General features: G+C 44.9%; 1 protein-coding gene across 6 annotated transcripts in view; it reads left to right on the top strand.

The window, feature by feature from the left end:
• Positions 1-24643, top strand: part of LOC120896588 (Krueppel-like factor luna) — a 302013-nt gene that overhangs the window by 150472 nt on the left and 126898 nt on the right. Inside the window, exon 2 of one of the 6 annotated variants that reach the window (XM_040300802.1) lies at positions 1175-8760. The exons of the other annotated variants lie outside the window; for them this stretch is intronic. Coding sequence (XP_040156736.1) covers positions 3240-8333 — 5094 coding nt within the window. The 5' untranslated portion in view covers positions 1175-3239 and the 3' untranslated portion in view covers positions 8334-8760. Of the gene's footprint in view, positions 1-1174; positions 8761-24643 lie in introns of those variants that run through there. 6 annotated transcript variants of the gene reach the window in all.

Genomic DNA, 24643 nt, shown 5'->3' on the forward strand with positions numbered 1-24643 from the left:
GCATATGTTTGCATCGCGGGAGCAATTAAAAATGTATGTCCTGTCGGGCGGGTTCGTGCAGCAGTTCTTGCCTCTGCATGATTGATGTGTGAAAGTTTGCCTGCGCGTGTGTGTTGGCTGAGCGGCGATAAAGACGCAACAACTGGCACACCGGAACCGCGGTGAACGAGCGGCGATAATTTAACCACCTCCGGTAGCGATGAAGACGAAGAGTGTCTTTGCGGACGACTGTGCGCAATCTTCTTTTAAGTTTTGTCGTTTTGCGAGTGTTCTAAGCGTCTCGCCGCTCGATTGGTAGGTGTATGTGTGTTATCTCGATAAATTACTTTCATTATTGGGGATTTTTTGTTCTACCTGCCTACTACGCGCCGCAGAAATAGAAAGGAGAGAAAAAGCCTCAGTCCCGGGGATTGCATTACAAAATGCGGAAACGGAAGCGTTTACCGGAGGTGAAAGAATTATTACTGGTGCCTGTGAGTCTTTCATCAGCTGTGGTTTTTTTTTTGGAAAGATCCCGGGAGCGGGAAATTGAGAATTTGTGAGTATTTCCGTAGCGCCGGTAGGTTTGCGTGCTCTACTCGTGCTTCCCCCGAGACCACCAATTTCTTGCGTGTACTGTCAACGGTAATCTGATGATGTATGATATTTCCGTTTGCCAGTGGTGGTGGATTTTTTTTTATTCTCGTGCGTGCGTTCTCTCTCCACTCAGACATTCAGACAAAAAAGCCACCCACAAACGAGGAAGTTAAATGTGCGTGTGAGATGATCGCTACGGTGCGTATCGACCAGGTTTTTGTTTCCAGTCGTATATTCAATCCCCAATTCATGCCATGGTTTTGCGAATATTCGCTCTTTTTTTAACAAGCATAATTTCTCTCTGCTACGATTTCGCTGCTGATGTTTAATCTATGTACCTCGTGCGCTTGAGTGTGCGCTGGCTTGAGGCCTCACCGGAATTGTGTCATAATGTTTTTCTTTGTGGTTGGCATAATAAAGCGACGTTTAGCAAAAAGAAAGTGCGCTCGCACTCAACAGCACACAAACAAAAAACCAAACCACAGTCACAGGTGGAGTTGGTGCGCTTGAAGGGAACATTGTTGTTCTAAGCTTCTGTTTTTTTTTATTTATGTATTTTTTCTTCTTATTTTGTTTTGGTGGTTTCGTGCTCGTAAAGCTGTATTCATAATTCACCTGCCTCACGGTACCCAGCAGCGAGGGAAGCGAAATGAACTGAAAATTGGATGAGTGACACTGACGAATGCCGCGCTTGAAATGCCGCGCCGCGGGAGAACTTAAGCATAGATGTCGCCGACAGCGGTAATTAGGCTGCGCCAAAGGGGTATGCAATCTGCATCACAACCAACAACAACAACAAATGTCAATAGCGTAGAGCGTAGGACGTAGGATCAAGGGCCAAAGGCTTACCAACCAACAACAACAACAAATGTCAATAGCGTAGGGCATAGGGCCAAAGGGCCAAGGGCTTAGCGATCGCTAGAGCAGCATGTGCCAGCAGGATGCATACCTTTCTTGGAAAATTTGTAAAAACAAGGTTTTAAATCCCCAGGGGTAAAAAATAAATGAATTATACTAACTGGAGAAAACATTTGGTGGCTCCAGAGAGGATAATAATTCATTAGTATTTTTATTTACCCCGTAAGAGGGACCCTTCATTGGGACAACCTGGCCAAAAAATATTAGTATATGTGTTGTATTGTCCAAACCCCCTTCCCCGCCCCCTCGATTCCCCACCCCCTCAACCGAGTCGGGCCAGCCAGGAGCCCCGCTGCCAGGGAAGGACTCAACCGAGTCGGGCCAGCCAGGAGCCCCGCTGCCAGGGAAGGACTCAACCGAGTCGGGCCAGCCAGGAGCCCCGCGCCAGGGAAGGACTCAACCGAGTCGGGCCAGCCAGGAGCCCCGCTGCCAGGGAAGGACTCAACCGAGTCGGGCCTGCCAGGAGCCCCGCGCCAGGGAAGGACTCAACCGAGTCGGGCCAGCCAGGAGCCCCGCGCCAGGGAAGGACTCAACCGAGTCGGGCCTGCCAGGAGCCCCGCGCCAGGGAAGGACTCAACCGAGTCGGGCCAGCCAGGAGCCCCGCGCCAGGGAAGGACTCAACCGAGTCGGGCCTGCCAGGAGCCCCGCTGCCAGGGAGGTAGCCGCCCACCGCCCCGCACCAGGGAAGAGCTCGTGGGAGCTAGGCCGCTGCCAGGGAGGTAGCCGCCCACCGCCCCGCGCCAGGGAAGAGCTCGTGGGAGCTAGGCCGCTGCCAGGGAGGTAGCCGCCCACCGCCCCGCGCCAGGGAAGAGCTCGTGGAAGCTAGGCCGCTGCCAGGGAGGTAGCCGCCCACCGCCCCGCGCCAGGGAAGAGCTCGTGGAAGCTAGGCCGCTGCCAGGGAGGTAGCCGCCCACCGCCCCGCGCCAGGGAAGAGCTCGTGGAAGCTAGGCCGCTGCCAGGGAGGTAGCCGCCCACCGCCCCGCGCCAGGGAAGAGCTCGTGGGAGCTAGGCCGCTGCCAGGGAGGTAGCCGCCCACCGCCCCGCGCCAGGGAAGAGCTCGTGGAAGCTAGGCCGCTGCCAGGGAGGTAGCCGCCCACCGCCCCGCGCCAGGGAAGAGCTCGTGGAAGCTAGGCCGCTGCCAGGGAGGTAGCCGCCCACCGCCCCGCACCAGGGAAGAGCTCGTGGGAGCTAGGCCGCTGCCAGGAAGGTAGCCGCCCACCGCCCCGCACCAGGGAAGAGCTCGTGGGAGCTAGGCCGCTGCCAGGGAGGTAGCCGCCCACCGCCCCGCGCCAGGGAAGAGCTCGTGGGAGCTAGGCCGCTGCCAGGAAGGTAGCCGCCCACCGCCCCGCACCAGGGAAGAGCTCGTGGGAGCTAGGCCGCTGCCAGGGAGGTAGCCGCCCACCGCCCCGCGCCAGGGAAGAGCTCGTGGGAGCTAGGCCGCTGCCAGGAAGGTAGCCGCCCACCGCCCCGCACCAGGGAAGAGCTCGTGGGAGCTAGGCCGCTGCCAGAGAGGTAGCCGCCCACCGCCCCGCGCCAGGGAAGAGCTCGTGGGAGCTAGGCCGCTGCCAGGAAGGTAGCCGCCCACCGCCCCGCACCAGGGAAGAGCTCGTGGGAGCTAGGCCGCTGCCAGGAAGGTAGCCGCCCACCGCCCCGCACCAACAGCAAAGCTGAGCGCCGTAGAAAGTCGGTAAGCGATTTACTATTTTTACTATAATTAAGAGTGAAGTGAAGTGAAACAAAAAAAAATGGCGACATCAAAGGCGAGGGCAATCAAGGAAGCGGAAGTGAATCTCGTAGAGGTGATAGTTGGTCTAAAACAGGAATTAGCGGAAACCAAAGAAAAGTGGGAAAAGGAATCAAAGGAATTAAAAAAAGTAATTGAAAGTAGGGCAAAAGAAGATGAAGCGTCAATCCTCTTAAAGGAGCAACGCCAGGCTTTCGATTCGATGATGATCGAACAACGACAAATTTTTGATGAATGGAAGAAACAGACTGAAAATCCGCAAGTAACGACCACTCCAATTAACTCGACCAGTAATTTAGAAAGCATAGTACATTCATTAGCGGATGCACTGAAAACACGCACTAACACTGCTATCCTCGATCTTCCCGAATTTGATGGGGACTATAAAATGTGGCCTAGGTTCAAAGCTATTTTCGATAAAACTAACCAAGAAGGCAAGTTAAGTACTACGGAGCAATTAGCCCGTCTATCAAAGAGCCTTAAGGGAAATGCCGCTCAGAGTGTAAGCCGTCTGATGATTGACCCGGCTAATGTATCAAAAATAATAGACCGGTTGGAAGAAGAATATGGGAATGCAAAAATAGTTTACAAAGCACTTTTAGCAGACCTCATGCAAAATGAAAATCCATCCCTTAGTAAACCAAAGACATTTTTAAGCTTCATCAGGTCATTAGACGACCTTGTTACAAACATGACAGTATTAAAAAAGGAAGAATATCTTACGGATCCAAGGCTATTAGACGATTTGGTCGATAAGCTTCCAGAAGACCTAAAGCGTGAGTGGTTAATAACCTTGATTCGAGAGAAAGAGGAAGGAGGAAATAGTCGCATTAAAACACTAAACGATTTTTTGAAGTGGCTTAAACCTACAGAGAAGCTTGCCATCCTATTAAATGTAAATGAAGGCCGGGAGGAGGCTATATGTGATAAAAACCTAAGTTCACCAATAGAACCGAACCCAAATAGAAATGCCAGAACCTGTTGCCATGTTTGTCAGGGAGACCATCGCATTGTCGATTGTAGAAGATTTCGGGGTATGCGATTAAATGAAAGGTGGGACGCCGTTAGAAGATTTGGGTTATGTACAAACTGTTGTAACAACAGAAATCATAATGCTAATAATTGTCGATTACCACCCCAGTGTCGTGAAGCCAATTGTCATATGAAACATCATCCATTATTACATTACACTAACAAGAGTCAAAATAATTTAAACACATTGAACCATCACAGTACCACCGAAGGAATATTTTACCAAATAATACCGGTCTCTGTTATTCACGAAGACAAAGAAATTGATACATTTGCCTTTATAGATACAGGTTCTTCCGCAAGTCTTTTGTTAACAGATATTAAAGAAAGTTTGGGTGTTCAGGGGATAAGAAAGCCATTGGCTCTGACATGGACCAATGGCGAAATGCAGGAGGAAGCTACCAGCGAATTGGTCAATTTGCAAATAAGGGGTATGAGTGGCCTAATACAACCATTGAAAGGATTGAGGACAATTAGGGAAATGAATTTACCTTCACAAACTTTAAACGCGAACTCGTTGAAAACCCGATACAAACATTTTGATGGAATTGATCTTCCAAACTACATAGATGGAGCACCAACCATTTTGTTAGGCTTACCACACGCTCACCTTATTTGTGGGTCGGAAAATCGTGTTGGAGGTCCAGATGAACCTATTGCGATCAAAACCTCATTAGGCTGGTCAGTTCTAGGTAAGGGATCGAAAAGGGAAAACAAAGGTAGCTTGTTTGTGCTAAATGAAAAATGTGATAAAGAAGAAAAAGGAATGGAGGAAATTATGAAGGAATTTTTTACAACCGAAGGTTTTGGTGTTCAACCTAGTCCAAATATAATAACCCCAAAACATGAAGAAAGAGCATTGAACTTGATGAAAAATACTCTAAGACCACTAGAAACGGGCTATGAAATAGGACTTTTATGGAAAGAGGATGATATAAACCTCCCAGAAAGCTATACCCAAGCGCTTAGACGGTTGCAGGGTTTGGAAAGAAGACTTGAAAAAGATGTAAATCTTAAAAACTGGTACCACAACGAAATTTCGTTATACTGCCAAAAGGGATACGCTAAGGAAGTTAACACGGAAATACAAATACACAACAGGAATTTAAACTATATACCACATTTCGCAGTAGTGAACTTAAACAAATTAAACCCAAAGCCAAGGTTGGTCTTTGACGCCGCGGCTCGGAACATGGGGATCTCTCTAAATTCTCAGTTGCTGACAGGACCTGATGCAGTCCCTCCACTCATTGGTATCCTGTTAAGATTTAGAGAAGGCAGCATTGGAGTCTCTGGCGATATTCAAGAAATGTTTCACCGCATTAGAATTCGAGCAGATGACAGATGTGCACAGCGCTTTCTTTATAGGGAATCCCCAAAACATTCACCAAAGATCATGGAAATGAGAGTAATGATCTTTGGCGCTTCTTGTTCCCCTGCGTGTGCACAATACGTTAAAAACTACAACGCTGGATTATTTCGGCAGCGGTACCCTGAGGCAGTTAAAGCTATTGAAAATAATCATTATGTGGACGACTATCTAGATAGTTTCATGTCACTAGAAACAGCAACCCAAAGAGTAAATGAAGTGATACTTATTCATAATCAAGCAGATTTTTTTATTCGAAATTTCATATCCAACGCTAGTCAATTAACCAACCAAATTCCTTGTGAACGTATTTCAACCCAACCTGTTTTGAAGATAAGCGAAGGCACCTCGAATTTTGATAAAATTCTAGGGCAGTACTGGGAAAAAGAAAAGGATGTATTCAAGTTTATTTTAAATGATCTGACCATTCCTGGCCATTCAGTCAGCAAACGAGAAATGCTTGCAAAAACAATGAAAATATATGATCCAATGGGACTCCTTACCAATTACACTATAGAGCCCAAAATACTAATACAAGAAGTATGGAAGTTGAAGATGGATTGGGATCAAAATATTCCTCCTGATCTAAATAGAAAATGGCAAGACTGGTTGCACAGGTTGAAGGAATTAGAAACATGGGAACTTCAGAGATGTTATTCACAAGCAGGAGAGCCAATTACAAGAGAGCTTCACACATTTGTCGATGCGTCTGAGCAAGCATTTGCTGCTGTCACATATATTCGCACAGTCCATAAGGAAGGAGTAGACATGCGATTGGTTGCAGGAAAATCAAGGGTAGCGCCACTTAAAATTCTAACAATACCTCGACTTGAGTTGCAGGCAGCGGTAATGGGGGCGAGACTAGCCGATACTATCCGATCGGAGTTAAGACTCAAAATTGATAATATGCATTTTTGGTCCGACTCAAGAACAGTGCTAAGCTGGATATGTTCGGAACCTAGAAGGTACAAGCAGTTTGTAGCCTTTAGAGTTAGCGAAATCCTCTGCAAAACTCACGCGAGTGAATGGCATTGGATTGCGTCCAAAGACAATCCTGCAGATGAAGCAACAAAAAGAATAAAGGGGGATTCCATATGGTTATCTGGTCCTTTATTTTTACAACAAAGGAATTTCACAACAACCAATTACGATTTTACTACTCTAGTAGATATCAGACCGATGTTTTTAATACACTCTACTGACCTTATAGATTTTACAGTCATAAATTCACATTGGACTAGAAGTTGGGTTAAATTGAAACGAGCATTAGCCATTGGGTTATTATACATGGAGTGGTTGAAATCGAAGGCTCAGAAATATAAAATATCGTTGGAAATAACTAAAAAACAATTAGATAAGGCAGAGAAATTGCTCATAAAAAAGGCTCAAATGGAAACGTTTAATGAAGACATAATGTTATTAAAGATTGGAAAGGAAATATCAATGAAAAGTCCCATAAGAAATTTAAATCCTGTGCTAGACGCAGATGGTCTGTTACGAATGAAAGGAAGGTTAACTGGGTTATCATTTCTCGAAGAAAACGCAAAAAATCCCATAATATTACCAAAGAAACATGAAATCACCCATGTAATTGTACGGCACTACCATGAACGATTATACCACAAGAAGTTCGAAACAGCACTGGCCGCCTTGAGGCAACGTTTCTGGGTAATAGATAGCAGAGCAGTACTTAAAAGAGTAAGAGCGACCTGTCAGAGTTGCAAAAATAACTTAGCTAAACCTCAACTTCCCCAAATGGCCGTTTTACCCGCTTGCAGGGCAGCCGTATTTTGCAAACCTTTTACGCATACGGGCGTCGACTATTTCGGTCCTCTAACCGTGACTATAGGGAGGCGATCTGAAAAAAGATGGGGTGCGCTGTTCACGTGTCTCTCAACACGAGCAGTACATCTAGAATTGGCCACAGACCTTAGTTCTGCTTCGTTTATAACATGCCTGAGAAAAATGCAACACCGAAGAGGGAAAATCACGCACATGTATAGCGATAATGGAACAAATTTCATAGGTGCTGAACGCGAAATGAAAAGGTTGCGAGAAAGGTGTGCAAACGATGGCATAGAATGGCATTTTAACCCCCCAGCTGCACCTCACTTCGGTGGGGCATGGGAGAGAATGGTAGGCGAAGTAAAAAGTTTACTCCCTCTCAAGCAAGAGTCTTATCGTGAAGAAGCGTTGCGCGCGATTCTGGTGGAAATTGAATTCATTATTAACAGCAGACCATTAACACATATACCATTAGAGCATGAAGATGATGAACCGTTGACACCTAATCATTTCCTATTGGGTTCATCGGGAGAAGCTGTCCCTACACTTCGAGAAGCTACATTTGCTGAAGCTACCAGAAGCAGCTGGAAAAGGGTTCAATTAGTAGCGCAACATTACTGGACACGGTGGATTAGAGAATATTTGCCACAATTAAACAAACGCGAGAAATGGTTGAAAAAGGTGTCTCCAATTGAAGTTGGCGATATAGTGGTTTTCCCAAATGAACAGATTAACGGTAAATGGCAAAAGGGTCGAGTATCAAAGGTCTATAAAGCAAAGGATGGGCAAGTTAGGTCGGTCACCATCACATCCGGGTTATCAACAGTCAATCGTCCGGTTTCAAAGGTCGCAAAATTAGATGTACTTCCAAAATCCATTATAACTGAGGCGCAGCAAAAAGTGCAATAGTCCATTCCAAAAAAAAAAAAAAAAACAAAAAAAACAAATAATAATAATAATTATAATACTAAGATTAAAAAAAAAAAAACAATTAGTAGCAACAATAGTAATCAGAAAATAGCTTTGTTCTTGCAGCCACATTCGCGTTAAATATTAGGTGCATCTTCGTGTGGAAGTACATGCAATAATAATAATAGGATATAAGTGAATTAATTACTGGCGAGTTTATTTATGTTTTTAATCTTGTGATGTTCAATTTAACTTATTATTTATCATGCTTATTTATTCATTTTTTAATGTGTATCGTTAAGTAATTATTCTATAATTTAAGTATTTGGTCAATTTAATCATAGAGCGTCCTAATGTCTCAATCTTCCAGTAAATCAGAGTAAATGAACTGAGCCTGAGTGTTCAGCAGTCGTTAGTCTGAGAATATTCGATAGCCATTTATCAATAACGGCAACCGCCGTCGGCTAGTTTATTGTAACACCTCCTAGAGGAATTACGGGAGGGGGAATGTCGCCGACAGCGGTAATTAGGCTGCGCCAAAGGGGTATGCAATCTGCATCACAACCAACAACAACAACAAATGTCAATAGCGTAGAGCGTAGGACGTAGGATCAAGGGCCAAAGGCTTACCAACCAACAACAACAACAAATGTCAATAGCGTAGGGCATAGGGCCAAAGGGCCAAGGGCTTAGCGATCGCTAGAGCAGCATGTGCCAGCAGGATGCATACCTTTCTTGGAAAATTTGTAAAAACAAGGTTTTAAATCCCCAGGGGTAAAAAATAAATGAATTATACTAACTGGAGAAAACAATAGATCATTATTTATTGCCCCGTTTCGGGGTTGGTTTGAGCGATTGTGTGGTTTTGGCATCGAAGCTAGGTAAAATAGCATGAATGGAATGAAACTCAGTGGCTTGAATAATAATAAAATTGGCAGAATTACCAACAAAAATGTGCTTAATATGGCTCCGTTTTCGCTGACGTTAGAAATGCGCCTAACGGGTATGCAATTGGCCTAACACGCTCGAACGTATTCGAGTTTTGAAGAGGAATGTTAGGCCTGTGCTCATCGGTTCGTTAATAACACACCAATTGGTTCATGTGCCTCGTGCAGTTTCCTTTGAAACACATCGTATTATTTGCAATATTATCTTCCCACCATGCAAATACGTTGCCCGTTTGATGAACGTTTCCTGGAAGCTGGACCGGCAGCAGCAGCAGCATCATCGTCGTCCGAAGTTTGTCCGCCGCACGCTCCAATTGCTCATTTCCTGCAGCGTGATATTGGATGTCCTCTTGGCGGGTAGTTTTATTTTATTATTTTCAACTTGTTATCTACTCCAACTGCCCCTATCCACACTATCCATTTAAGCTCGCTTTTTTTCCCTTTGTATCGGAAAAAGAAGGAAAGGTGGACGGAAATCATCATCTTCAACCGCTCCCATCCAATCGAAACCCGAGCGAGAGAACCAAGCGGAACGCATTGTACCCGCCGAGGGTGGCGCACAAAAGGCGCAGACAACAAAACACGGCCGGCCCAACAAACGTATTTAAGATGAGCCGCGGTACGGCGAAAGGTGATAAATTGAATATCCTTCCACAATTTGCACTCGTATTATTTCGACGCGTTCGGGCGGAAAACAGCTGGCTGGTTGGCTGGCTGGGTGTGGGGCTGGCACTCCTGCTGTGCCGCACACACACACACACACCCTCAAGCTCATCCTCATCCATTCCACGTGAGGATCGGATTCACTTCCGGGCCGCCGCCTGCGAGCGAACGTTGGTGGGCCACCTTCATTCATCATTTCAGCGTGCCGCGCCGTGTCTTCTCTCCTGCTGCCGCATGCTGCTACTACGGTGACACTAACGGCGCGGACACGACGCATCCCCGCACCCGAGCAATTGGATTGGGGACGGATGGGCGGCCGGGCACGCAACAACACCCTCGTCACTTGCCGGTGGGGCTGGGCGGGTTCTCAACATTTTACACACAGACTCAAAACTCAATTAAATTAATTGTTTCCCCTTCAGTGGGAGAGAAAAACTGGGAATATGCCACCGGCAATTTAATTTGCTTCTAAATGAATTTTCGTTCCATTGCGCACGCTTTCCCGAGCGGACGCGCACGTCTCCGCCCCTCAAGTGCACAAGTCATCGAGATGGAAGTAAAGTGTGTTTGTAGCTAGACACACTCGGCTGACAGATACGAAGCGATCGCAAAAGTCTGTGTCCGTGTTTTTGCCAACACAAAACACACACACACACAGAGATACACATGTACGCCCGGAGACCGAAGCGACCACAAGTACATCAAACTCCCCTGAAGGGCCTTTCGAGAGGGCCTTCATTCTTGCGATGGGAGGGAAGGAAGTGTAGATTGTCCTTTTGTGCCATTGTCTATGCCCATCTGGAAGGGTGGCAAACACACACACACACACACACACACACACACCGGACCCGAAACGATGGTCAGTTTTTGCGGTTCCCATCAACCCGTCGGTTCCACGTCAACATTATCCGTCAAGTGCTAAAGGCTGTGTGCGTGTGTGTGTGTGTATGGGTGGATTGTGTGTTTCTAGTTCTCCACGGCTCCTTACCAGAGCGCACACGGGAGACTTTTGTCCCGTGTATTCTTAATTAGATTTTGATTGATTACCGCAAGTCCATTTGAAAGTGTTCCGCTTGCCGACGGTTTTTCCATCGCTTTGGATTTGGCTAGATAACGGGGTTTGGTGGACGGGCGGAGTGGGGTTGAATGCGAAAAAGCGGTGGAGTCCTTTTTCCGGTCCGAAGCGGAGGAAAGGAGTTGATTTGAAAATTAAGTTTATCCTGAAGCGCTGAACGGAATTCGGTTTCTCCGGAGCCTCGTGATGAGGGCCTGCTTTTTCGAGGAAAAATATACTTCACTGCAAATGGGCGGTTAGCATGCGATGAAATTACGATCGATTAGTGGCAGGTGGAAAAAGTTTCAACTACACTTCACTTTGGTCGACGGGGCGGAGTGCGAGGAAGATGAGGGGAGACATTTCGTACGCTTTCAAGTTGGCGAAAGATTGCACAGAAATAGAATAGTTTCGTTCGGTTTTCTGCAATTTGGTTTGATTTGTTTCGGAAAGTATTGTTACAGATGATGTGTCAGCAGATCTTTTAATCATTCATCAATGAAGTCAAACCGCTTTCGACTAGCTAACTGGACATTTAGTGGCTAAAATTGTAGCAATAACTTATAGAGTTTCTGCCAGAAGAGCTTGTGTACTACGCATGACAATATTAACCTTTTTCCAGCAGTTAAATCAAGGTAGAGATATCGCTGCATCAATGTAAGTCTTTTACACAGTACTAAAGAGCTTCATGAATTAGTTAATATAAAATACTCTAATATTAAGGTATAACAAACATCGAAAAAGATTCTTAGGACAGCTTCTCTGCTAGAAAAGCTGAATCTTTATGCTCCTGAACGACCTCTCAGAGCGCGTAAACTGTTAAGACCTACGTTCTCAAGATCTGTGCATTCCTACAATGCGCCTATTAACCAAATGATACAAAGCTTCAACAAATATCAAAGATTCTTTGACTTCAATATTAGTATAGCTCAGTTTAAAACCAATTGTCTCTCGTTTCCTCATTGATAGCGCTGTAGCTAAGTTTGTAAATGAATGAAGGGTGTATTATATGAGTAAGTGCCTCAGCAAATCTATGCAAGATATTAAATGACAAATAAACAAACAAACAAAAGTTTTTTGTGATGAGTTTAATCCACTCAACAAATGGATTTGATTCACGCTTAACTCATTGAGCACAATTCTGTATTGTAAACGAGTTAGGTTTGCTTTTTCGTGGAATTAGAGCTTTTAAGACTAACGGGAAAGTTTTAAGCATGTAGATAGTGTTTTAAAAAAAAATTAAATGCTTGCTAAATTAACCATTTGTAAATCAAGTTATAAACAGTTGGTCAAGACAGCGCAGTAACAAGGTAAATGTTAACGATTTGGAATTTCATCAAATTATCCGCATCTTGCTCTAAACATAAAACTTCAAAACGGCAAAGTGAAAACCATAATTTGCAAAAAAAAAGGGTTTCGCCAACCTCCTGCACACACGTTAAAAGTTCCTCTAAGGCGCTGGAAAAACGCCTTAGGTTTTAAATACTTTTCCTCATTTTCTTTTCAATTATCAGCCACGTAAGCGAACATATTTTCCTCCCCCATCAGGAGGCTCCTAAATTTTCACTATCATAAAGCGAAGAAGAAAAAGAAGAAGAAAAACACGCTCCACACATACACACAGAGAGGGGCTTGCAAAAAACTTCCCCTTGCCTGCACAAATGTGGGCGGAGGGTATGTGGTATGTGTTGTGCAGAAATTATGATCCGCTACATTAACACCGAAAGGGCGGGAGATAAAGTTTTCCAGTTTCCTAATCGGAGATCGTTTTTCCAGCGCTTTGTGAAAGTGTTGCCGTTCGGTTTGTGGACGGCCAACCCGCAAGCGGAAGAAGGGGAAATGATTGAAAGAAAGTGCTCTGTGCCGATGTGTGGCTGTGTGGTGCAACTTTTACACCCGATGAGACCAAAAAAAAAAGACAGCGAGGGCCACCGACACCGAATGGCAAAAGTGGCAAGATGCACACCGACAGGCCCTGAAGGCCTGGTCGTTCGCTCTCTTACTCGCTCACACGCACACACACAGACTTACACCCGTGTGCTTCATCAAACGGGGTGCATGGATTATTTCTTTTTGCCCGTGTCGCCTTGCGCCCGGGTAAAACTTTAACCAAAAACCATACTCCAAACGGAAGGATTTGAGAAGAAGCAGAAGCAGAAAAAAAACCTTAAACTCTTTCCTCTAGTTGTGCAGGCAGTGTGATAGGAAAACCACTGGAAATTTTAAATTATGCTTCCGGAAACGATTTCTACTCGCTCTCGTCCAGGCTTTTCCCCTTGCTCCTTCTTAGACAGCATGTTTTTAGTGCGCCAAACCGTCCCGGCGGGCTTCAAGAAGTGGCTAAAGTGTCGCAAAAGTTTTTATTCATCGTTTATTTCTCGCATTTTAGTATCGTGTCGATGAGGGTTTTACGTTCGTCGTCGGTTTTTTGTGTGTGCGATCCTCTCCTCTCTGTTTGTCCTTCGCATTATCGATGTAGACCCGTTTTTGCTAGCCGTATGAGTGTGTCTGCGATTTGGTGAATTTGTGCAAGGGTGCAGTTTTTATCCTTTTTTGTACTTCTTTTTTACTTATTTCCCTCCATTTAACCATCCTTGGACATACACGATCCACGAAAGGCAAGAAAGGAATTCATTAAACTGAATAGACGTACTCACACATCTCCCAACTCAACCATCATGACACAATTGCTAAGCAGGAATGCAAATTAAAGCACTGGCAGCAAATCAATAAGCATAATTGAGAATCATTTTAAATAGTTCCCATTCCCACTGCCATTCGTCAGCCACTCTCCGCCTTTTCGGTGCAAACACCGGAAGATGTGCAATCGTTGTTCCGGGTTCACCAAAACAGATGTCGAGCGTGGGCACTGCTCTGCCAGTGCATTGTGCAGTAAGCGACCCGAAACGAAGTTTGCTTTATTTGCATTCCTTTTTGCTTTACTGCTGAATGTTTCGGGTGCAATTTTGTTTGCAAGACGCGAACGAAGAAGCATTTCTGCTTGTGCTTTTCCCATTGTGTGCATTGTTTCTTTGTGCACTCGTCGGGGTTGAAAAAAAAAACCGCCACGTTTATTAGCTCTTTTTTCCTGTTGCTAGATTCGCTCCCCGTCCCATCCTATGGTTCTTCTTTTACCCTTTTCCGGTATCCCTTTTTTGTGCAGTTTCTCAATTTTTTAAACGAAAAGAAAGGTATTGCTTTCTTTTTTTCCCCTTTTCCCTTGCTTTTGCTCGGTCGATGTCGAGTCCTTCCGTTCGTGTTGTCGGGGTGATGAGGCTTTGCGTGTGCCAAACTGGGGGTCCACGGTGAGATGAACCACGGTGCAGAAAAGAATGAAAATTAATTGGATTTTTGTATTGAAATGCTCTCTTTCTCTCTCTCTTTGCCGAACTTCAATTAAACTTTTTTAATAATTTTTGAAGAGTTCGTCCGCCGCCGCCGCCGCCGCACCGCACGCTGCGCTGCATTCTGTTCCACCCCAAACATCGTTGAGTAGGAAAAAGATGATGTGCTCTTGACGCTTTATGCTGAAAGCGGGCTGGGGTAGGGCACCATTCAACCATTCGACAGTGTGCGCCGTACCTCGCTGTGATGGAAAAAAATCCGCTTTTTATGCCATTGCAAAAAAAAAAAAACACAGCAGAAAATAGGAAACAAACCCAGAGCTAAGATAAATGGAGTATTTAACAACGAAAAAAAAAAAACAGCAATGAGACAAGGTAGATTAAGCAGAGAGTGTGCAGCTGCATTGTTTCGTTATCTTCAATAACAACACTGCACCCAACGGGGTTTCCTTTCGTCCAAATTTCCTCGGCTCCCCCGCTCGTTCGGGGACGCTTTTGCAATCGGAGCGATGCATTTCAAATTAAACAACAGTGTCAAGGGACAAGTCAAATGCACAGAGAACAGATCAGATTGCGCGCGGAGTCGGAGGAGAAGGAGAGGGAGATGATGATCCGCTTCACTGGTGTGCAGCACAAAATTGCATTTATAGCTTTGCTTCATTGCCGTGCATTTTCGTTATTTTTTTCCTGCAGTGCAAATAATCCTTTCGAAAGGGAACAACGATCGCTGTTCACGGTGAGGACTTCAACGTGAGTTTTGATAGCGTTCGCTTTAATAACAATTCAATGCAAATTGATGCAATTTTAAATGAACGAAAAAGGTCTGAGTTGAAGGGGTTATATATTAATTTCGGGTTTCAATGCTTCTCACGTTCATCCAATTGATTGATGAAAAACTTTATCAAGGTGAATTCAGTAAGCCTTTTTTCCTCTTAAAACTATAAAATACCTCTCACATCATACACGAAACGAATAGCAATTTGTTTTATTTTTATCTTGAAAAATCTTACATCACATGTACGCAACGATGTGTTGGTAGAGCCTTCCTTCACCTCAAAAACAACCCAACCAAACCGGAACCGACCCCGGAAATGAAGGGCTTGTAGGAGTTTTTGAAAATGAGAATATAATTACGAAGCCCACCTTCTTATCCACCCACTCTTGCCTTTGTAGCTTCTAATGGCTTCATTCGAAGGAAGGTAGTGGGACCGATGGAGCAGCCTGGTCGCTCACATTCAAAGAGGAAAAGCGCGCGTGTTTGTGAGTGTGTTTGTCGCTCTAATGTCAGCCAATGTTCGCTCTTCTGCAAATCGATTCCGCACTCGACGTTCTGCCAACGAAACCAGCCGTTCGGGTGTGAGAAGAAGAAAGGTAATAAAAATTTAAGACACCTCGTTAGCAGTCGTTTGCTCCCCCCCGAAGGTGTGCCATCGTTGCCTGCCCCGTCCGCCGACTCATCAGGAGCGGCTGGTGGTCATAAAACCGATACGGTCGTTCCATCCGCAACTGGAGATTGAATGTGTGTGTGTGTGTGCAAACATCAAAACGGTGGGCAATTAATGCATATAACGCTATCTGCCGCCACACTGGTGGTGACAGACAGACGGCGCGCTTAATGATTCTTCTTTGCCAAGGTGAGGCGCGGAGTAACGCGCCAACATTTCGATGGCCCTCAATTTACCGTAAAAGTTCTGTTTACGGTTTAAATTTTCCACTTCTTTTGTGCTTTTGAGTTTCTTCCTTTGACGGTGTGTGTGTGTAATAATAGTCAACTTTTTCATTATTGTTATCTCTTCTCATTACAGGTAAGCGTCGTCACGGATTGAGCCGTTTTAATGGAAAGGTGATACGGGTGGAAAGCGATGTAAGACTGCGTACTGTGGCGTCAGTATTTAAACCATTTAAGCAATTTTGAAATAGTTTCTGAAGTAAAGTTATGGTAAGGATTGCATTATTGCAAACTACGACGGTTTTAGATACATCACAACTCTCTTTACATTACTTTTGTCTTAACCATATCTTAACTCACTTGCACAGACAAATATACTTAAATTGTGTTTTATACAAAGTTAAGTATATAATTATATCAACATAAATTACTTATTATTCAACCCCGTGAACAAATCATCATTGAGACGATGGATTGAAAGGCAATCAAACTCATTTAAGCTCGGTATCTGATTTGATTTAGCTAATTAAATCAACAATTCACTTGAATACAGAAGAGGAACTGATCCTGTACAGTGTTGGGTTTCATGAATCTTTCGTTGAGATTCGTCCATATGAATCTTCAGCAATGAGCGATTTGAATTTCGAATCGAATCCGATCTCCAATGATTCCTGAATCCATCCACAAATCTCCAGAGATTAATGAATATTTAGAGATTCAACGAGCTCAAGCTGAATCTTTGAAGATGTATGTATCCCTTGAGATTCATGAATCCTTAGAGATTCGTGAATCGTTCGAGATCTATGCATCTTTTAAGATTCATGAAACTATGAGATTCATTTAATAATTTCAAAGATTCATTTAGATTCATGAAACTTAGTCAGATTTACCCAACACTAGTCATGTTCACTTTGGATAAAGCATGAGGATTTGGAAAAAAATCCAAGGAATTGCCAAAATAATAATAATCATCGAATTGCTCCAATTGGCTTAACTGCTTGAGCTGATCAAATGATGTTGAACTGTCATCATTTAAATGTTTCCAATGTTCGATTTGCTTGATCAGCTATCGTGAAATATTTCAAAATGCGGTCAAACACTCAAACCTCAAAGTAACCATTCCATCCAGCGCTAACGCGGTACTAAGGCTCCTCTGCTCAATCTCTTCTAAACAAACACGCGTTGCTGACCACAGCAAACGTGGAAAAGCACATTATCGCCTGCTGCCTGTGGGCAATGGCAAGAACATTCCATATCTGTTAGTTTTCTTTTTTAAATCTCTCGTCCAACCAAACCCGCATGCAAAGCAGAAGCATAAAGCAAACTAAAACTCCAATCACCATCACCTTTCCGCTTTGATGCTGGCGATCTCTTGCAGCCGACGAGAGCGGTGCCACACGTTTGCCACGTGTATGGTGGGGCAAAAAAAAAAACAAAAAAAACATGTCAGTAAATAAAACGAAAGCAAATTTTTACCCAACACCCGGGCCAGTACGGGTTAACCCGCAGAGCAGCATCGGTTCGGCAGTTCGGGTCATATGGACTAAAAGTGGTTAAACTTTCTTCCTTTTTCCCTCTCTATATATTCATGCCTCAAATCCTTTTCACAGCATTACCTCCCTGCTAAGCGTTCGTTCGTTCGTTCACTGCTTTATCTGTTTCGGTAAAATTCAGCTTCAATTTTTGTCACGAACCCAGCACACCACCGCCCGAAGCGCACTCGCTGATCGACAGGTTTGGGGTTTGCGCGGCTTTTTTCTTCCCTTAAACGCCCTCATCAAAAGGCACGCAGGCGTTGGTGCGCTGGTACGTGCGTCATCTTTTGCTGCTAAAATTAAGCAGCCTGTATCAACACCAGGGCCAGCAGTGATTCTGAGAACTTTCTGCTTTTCGTTTGATGCCGTAACAGCTTGACGTCGCACTGAACCGGGTTTTGTGGGCAAACCAAACCAGCAAAAACTCACCGAGTCCTTCCACAGTCTTAAATCAATGCGACCAGCAACTATCGTTCGCAATTGATCGGATTAAGGATCGTTTCGAGAACCGAAAAGCCATTGTCCCGCGAGAGCCATATTTTATCACCAACTCAATGATTCTGGCCACTGTTCCAGGCCTTGCTACGCCTTTCAATGGTCAAATCATGGGAATTTACTTCCTCTTTTCATGAGCCTTTTTTCACTGTGTGTTCTCTATCGTTGCGTTGCACGCATTGCAGCGTACCGTGCGCACAAACTGAGATTTTTTTTGTGTGCGCTCACACCAGGTGCGCTACCAACAACACAGTTAGTATCGAAGCGGGAAACACTTGCAATCCCTTTGCGCGGGAATCAAACCCTCAAAAGCGAAAGCTGCTCCGATGCGCAAAATTCCACATACCCTCGGGAGTATTGAATGGCTTCTGGCAGTGTTTCGCATTTCGGGGTGTGCGAGATCGGTTGGCGCGTTTACGCCGACTGGTTTCACTGGTGATGCACGAACACACATTCGAACACTTTTTCTCTTCAGTCTGCCATCCTGCATTGTTTACGATTGGCAATGACGTGACGCTTTTCCGAAGTATCCACCTTCAACTACCTTTGTTACATCGCACGTGTGTGTGTCTGTCTGTCTGAGAGTGTGCTTGCAAGTGTCCACAGTCATTTGCAATCAATTTGTGCACTTTGTTGTGTGGCAATGAGCGTTGGAAAACTGGTTCGTAGTTGGGTCTTTTTTTACAATCTTCTCTGTCGATTTTTCCGCAAACAACAGGACACAGTGGCCACTCGTTCGACTTTTTTTGTGTCGGTTTCCCATCCTGCAGCCGGGGTACTATTTACGATTGAACAACACAAAAGCACGATACGACGATACGGCAACGGAGACATTCAGTAGACAATAACACAGCACAGCGTGTCGTCACCGTGCAGTCGTGTTGTGCAGTGTTCAAAGCGGACAGTGAAGACAAAACAGTATGACGATCGGAACAATTTATTCATAATTCTGGATGAATAATGTCGCCCGGGTAAAGGCTTGCAGCAGCAGCAACAGCAGCATCCAGCATGGGGATCGAGTCCGGGAACACTAACACCGAACGGAGGTAGGAGTTGCAATCGAATCGATGTCATTCGTTTGCTGCTTTGTTTCCGCCCGTGTCCTCAGAATCCTAGTACCGTCCAACAACCCGTCGGAAATGGAAATCAATCGATGAAAGGATACTCTTTCAGTGGCTGTTTGTGTGTGTGTGTGTGTGTGTGTGTGTGTGCTGCTCCTGCCACCTCCTATCCCGACGATCGTTCGACGCTCGGTGTCAGTAGGTCTTCGGTCGGACGGCCATCGGTGTTCGCCGTCTTCTGCCGCCCACCGGGGGTGTATGTGTCAATCCTGCCAAGCGACACACTTTTCAGTTGTGACCACTCAGACGAAGCGAACGACGAGGCGGGGCCCTTGTGCGGGGCGAAGTTGTGTCTCGTCAGCGGAAAATTTGTGCAACCAGTTCAGTTTCCGTTCTTGATTTGAAAGGTGCCGCCACCAGCGCACCCGCATCCGTGTGGCAATTGGTTGGTTGGGGGAGGTTTCTTCCGCTTCTCTTGCCACTTGCTGTTTCAACGTATAAATGTGGTGGTTCTGGCACTTTTTGTTTTCATTCGGCTTCTTTGCTGATGAATAGGTTTTATTTTTATTAACGGAAGAATTGTAAATAGTTTTAAATAGCAAAATGAAAGGATTTCTAAATGGTTAAATACAGAAACTAGACTTATAGAGGTCGTAGCATTGTTATATGTAATTCCATACCGAAAAGACTAAATGCGGTAATTGGTCTTAAAACAGTTAATTATATTAAAGCATTTAAACCATAACAAAAGATTGAAGAATCTTGAAATGAATTGAGTAAGATATCGTTTAAAATCAATTGTGTCTCTGTTGCTATATTTCGCATAAAGGCTAACAATAAAAATAAAACTATGATTTCTGAAACGTTTCCCTTCGAACTGCACTTTAAATTTCTTGCCACCTTTATGTTTCCCCTTTAACCAACAACGACCAATTCAGCGCAAGACAATCACAACATCGCATCACAATCCTAACGATGCTTCGTACCTCGCGGAATGTCTTGCCTCCGTTGCCTTTTATTCACTTTTCCCCCCCAATTTCCCAAGAACCATGCACCCCGTTCACAATGCGAGCAAGCAAGAATGGGAATTCGTTTCGTTTCTTTCAAGAAAAACCTCGAAAAACTTTATTTAACGCTTCACTGCATTCGCAACCAACTGTTTGCCGGTCGTCCCGTCCTTCCTCGTGCTGGTCGGTCGGTTCGATTTTGTGCTGTGAAATAAAACTTAAAATCGGTAAGACAAGACAAGAAAAGACAAAGCCGAAGAAGAGGCAGTGCAAAAAAAAAAAAACAAGTCCAACGACGGAAGCGATCGCGGCAAGCTTCATTTGAGAAATTGTCTATTGTTTCTTTGGCTGCAATAAAGCAAAGGAAGAACGGAGGGGGGGAGGAGGGGGGAAAGCGCACCGAAAGATTGACTAACGTTTGTGCCGCTGCATTTTCCCGTGTGCTTTGATTTGTTTTGTCGCTTTCCGAACCCGGTGCATTTAAGAATGTTTCCATTCGGAACCGTTCGGTTTTGCGTCCGTTTTCTAATTGCAGCATTTAAAAGCAAACACACACACAGACACACACAAATACAGTGCCACTTTCCGCGAGACGAACCGGAAGTTTCGTGACAAAGTGTTCCCTTCCGCGCGATAGAGCCGGCGGCGGCAACTTTGCCCGTTTTCGTTTGCCATTCCTTTTAGGGTACAAAGAATGGCTGGCGGCATCTTTCCGAGGGCGAGGATTTGATGAATTAAAACTAGCGCTCTTTGTTGCAATGGGTTGCGATTGTTTTGTGCTGAGGGAGAAGGCAGAAATGGCTCTGCACAAAAAAAAGGTCGTCACAAACAATTAAAATCAAACTCATGAGAAGGATAATTTTAAAAGGAGCAAGTTTCAATTGCAAACATTTATGCGCTGCTTACCGGTGCGTCGATAAATGATCGGTGAGCTGTAAGCAGCCAACCAAGCAGTCATTGAAATGCATTATAATGAGCACCCAAACACACACAGACACAGACACGGGTGGGTATGCTAATTAAATAAAACCGTCGATGAATTGGTCAGGCGGCCGGAGTGGAATGCTCGCCCCTGTACTTGAGCTTCAAGTGGCGTGGAATGATGCGATGCTTTCAGCTGCCTCGTATACTGCTGCTTCGTCACATTATGCTGGCTGAAAGGTGCATCTGAGCGCCATCTCTCAAACCGTCTGACAGCTGAGATTGATTGAGCATTGAGCATCATCTTCATGTTCGTGCTTTTCGGCTGTGATTGTTGTTCCCATCGCAACTAAAACCCTGTTGCTCGCTCTCTCTCTCTCGCTTTTTCTATCTCCTTCTCTGTCCCGTGTTGTCTCTTGGTGGAACAAAAAGGATTGCCTTTTGTCCGTACCGACGAGAAGCCTATCCTGTCCTGTGAAGGATCGCACTGTTTGTTCGTGACGTTCAATCGGTCAATCTCTTGAGCCCACCAGCCAGCCCACGTCGCTTACCAGCATCCATCGCTGGCGGGAATTATTTACCCGGCACTTCCTGGTCGCAATCAGTGTGGCCGTTTGGTTGTGCAGGATTGTTGCTGTGGGTGTTGGGCGTGATTGAGTAAATTCAATTAAACGTTCCACTTCATTTAGCGCAACTTTAAACAACTCTCACGGGCGCACTCGGTGTTTTGATACACCGAAACTAACAAACAAACACACACAGACACGCACACAAAGCTACATTAATCGGTAATGGTGGAAAGTTCGTCAATTGAAGCCCACCACAGGGACCTCCCAAGACATAGCCGTCTCTTGGCCGTAGAGGCATGGAGCAAAAAACGCAAAAAAAATCCTAAATAGATTTTCCATTCACGCTGTGTAGAAAGACGAATGCGCACAAAGGCTATGGAAAAGACTCAACCACCGGTAGGCAGCCCTGAGCAGAGGTTCGGAGGTTCAGCCACGCTTTGGATGAAACCAAAGACGATAGAATGTGCAAGCAAGTGGTCGCAATCTTGAGCTCTTTTTTTGTTTCGCTCTCTGCAGCACAGCAACAAAACAAAAACCCTCCCCACCGAATCGCAAAACGCAATCAGGCGTGTTTGAAGGGCCGGCAGCTCTCTGGGTTTGCCGTTTAAATAATAAACGAGATTTTCAATTGAAAATATTCTCCTTCCACGGTGGGCTAAGGCTCCTTTGCTCCGACTGACGGAAGCAATGATTAAGTGAAACGGGAGCACACAAGGAACCAAGGGCGGACTGGCGGACAGTCATCTTGCGAGTCGCTCGATGATGACAAAATTTAATTTCCCAAGACGGTACGCGCTTCTGCGCGTTTGTACGCTGCCAGTTGCCCCCGTCCCAGACGAATGCTCGCGGGATCATTCGCAAGGCGACTATTTTATTGATAACTTAATGATGGCAAAAGCGCCGACTTGCACTGATTTTTCGCTCCACGCTTCGATTCCTATTCCAACTGCGGGGCAACCGGGCAACAAGTTCGATGTGCGCACACCGGTACAAGCCGGTTCGAACCCGGTTCCAAGAAACACACACGATAGAAAAAGCCACCCGTCAGCTTCTCCCCTCGAGCCCAAATAAAAGTAACTTTTGTACGCTTCATTTCACCCTCACCGCTCCCGTGGTTGCATGTTTTTGACTTCAAAGCATCAGCATGAAAATGCAGGGCCAAAAGAACGGGGCACAAAACGTACCAGTCCCTCCCCCCCGGAATGGCACGAGCATGCGAATGCGAAACAAATTAATACCCCCGGGGGTGCCTGATGCCGTTTGGGCCGAAAGTTTGTGCAGCAATCAGGATTGGTTTTGTCAGTGGCACCGAGACTTTGGGAGAATTAACAGCAAACCAGGAGGGCCGAAAAAAGATTACCGAAATAAAACCGTACACACGCACGGCCTGTTAGACCGAAATGTGCGTTTCGAAACACTCCAAAAAGCAACCGGTAGTACATCAGAAACATACAGCGAGCAATTAGGAGGAGAGTTTCCATGCAGACATTGGGATTGGATGTTATTTTTGGAATTAATATTGCGAGCGGGATTTTCATAAAGCAAATCGCATTTTCATGAGCCAAGGTTCACCTTGGTTGCTTCTTGGTAGAAGATAATTGAAAACTCTGCTGCTCGTTTGGATTATTAAACCTACGACTAATTCAAAGAACCGATCAACCGATAATCTGTTGACTATTATCGATAATCTGTGTGCTGACGTTACTCAATTAACGTGCTTTGAAGTTGTATGCTGATTTGCGGACGGTAAATATTTCCGTTTGCTCTGCTGCCATGCAAAACGCCCGAAGGTATGCAATTTGATGTTTATTACAGTGCACTCCGTAATTAGCGTTGCCTTACATTGCGTTTTCTGCACCACAAGCTAATCGAAACGAAATGCAAGCGTCCTCTTTTAACAAGCAAACTGTCGGAAAATGTGTCTTTCAGTTTGACCAATTTAATTACAGTCTATGTAGCGAGCTCATGTGTGATGAATAAACGTGTAAGAATAAATCTCGCGACTTAGGTATCTATCTTCTATATACTTTTTTACAAATTTTAAAAGTGCAAATAATTAAACTATTGCTTTATGTGTGTGTGTGATGTGTGTAGAAAAGTATGTAGGATTCAGGACATAAAATGAGCCTTTTTTATTAGATGAACATCGTATCATCAAATCTTCTGTGGTTTTATAGTACGATAAACCTTCGCACACATCTAGAGTGATCATAAATAATTAATTTTAATTTGATTTCTCATTTGACTACACATTGGATTTGTGTTAATCGGTCATCTAGATTCTAGAAAATCCTCCTTTTTATTAATACTGCTGAATATGTGAATTTTTCAATGTTCTCATGAACCAAGCATTTTCCTTCAAGAAGCACCACTTTAGGCCCTCCTTTTTCCCAAAAACTCAATAAAAGTGCGCTCTTCCGTTATAATTCTTTCTGTTTTTTGTTTTCCTTCCTTAAGCTGAAAGCAATCTTCCGTGCTCCTAAATTAATTACACTTGTTATCTTCGGCACACTTCTCCCGTCCGTAAAATCGAAAGAAGTGCATCCCACCGCTACGACCGATCAATTTAGCTTCTTGTGATCATTTAGAACAATTACCGTTTTTCGGGGCAGCCGACCATTCCACTGCCACTGTAAGTGTGTGTGTGTGTGTTTGGATGTGCCAAATTCGCACACCGACCAAGTGTGAGTGTAAAGTTTTCAAAGAATCGCTTCCCGTGCATAAACTTTTGCACCAATAAAATATCCAATCTAAGTTCCGATAAGAAAGTATATCCATTTTCATTGCCCAAACTTTCACACACACACACACACGCGCGCGCACTCGCCCTCTCATGCAAACTTGGCCGCAAAATCTTTCGGTTGTGATTTTGTTGTGTCCTTGCGCCCGACGGTTTGTGTGACGCTGTGTGTCTGTGGTCTGTGTGTTGCGTTTTAAGCCACTGGGTAAAACTTTTACCACGCTGCCGGCAGGGTGTTTGTGTGACCGGCACCGGACCGCCGGATAGTGCTGGCCAGCAGAGCTAGCGACCCGTGCAGCAAAATC

This window comes from Anopheles arabiensis, chromosome 2 (genome assembly GCF_016920715.1).
Source record: "Anopheles arabiensis isolate DONGOLA chromosome 2, AaraD3, whole genome shotgun sequence".
NCBI classification, from domain to species: domain Eukaryota; kingdom Metazoa; phylum Arthropoda; class Insecta; order Diptera; family Culicidae; genus Anopheles; species Anopheles arabiensis.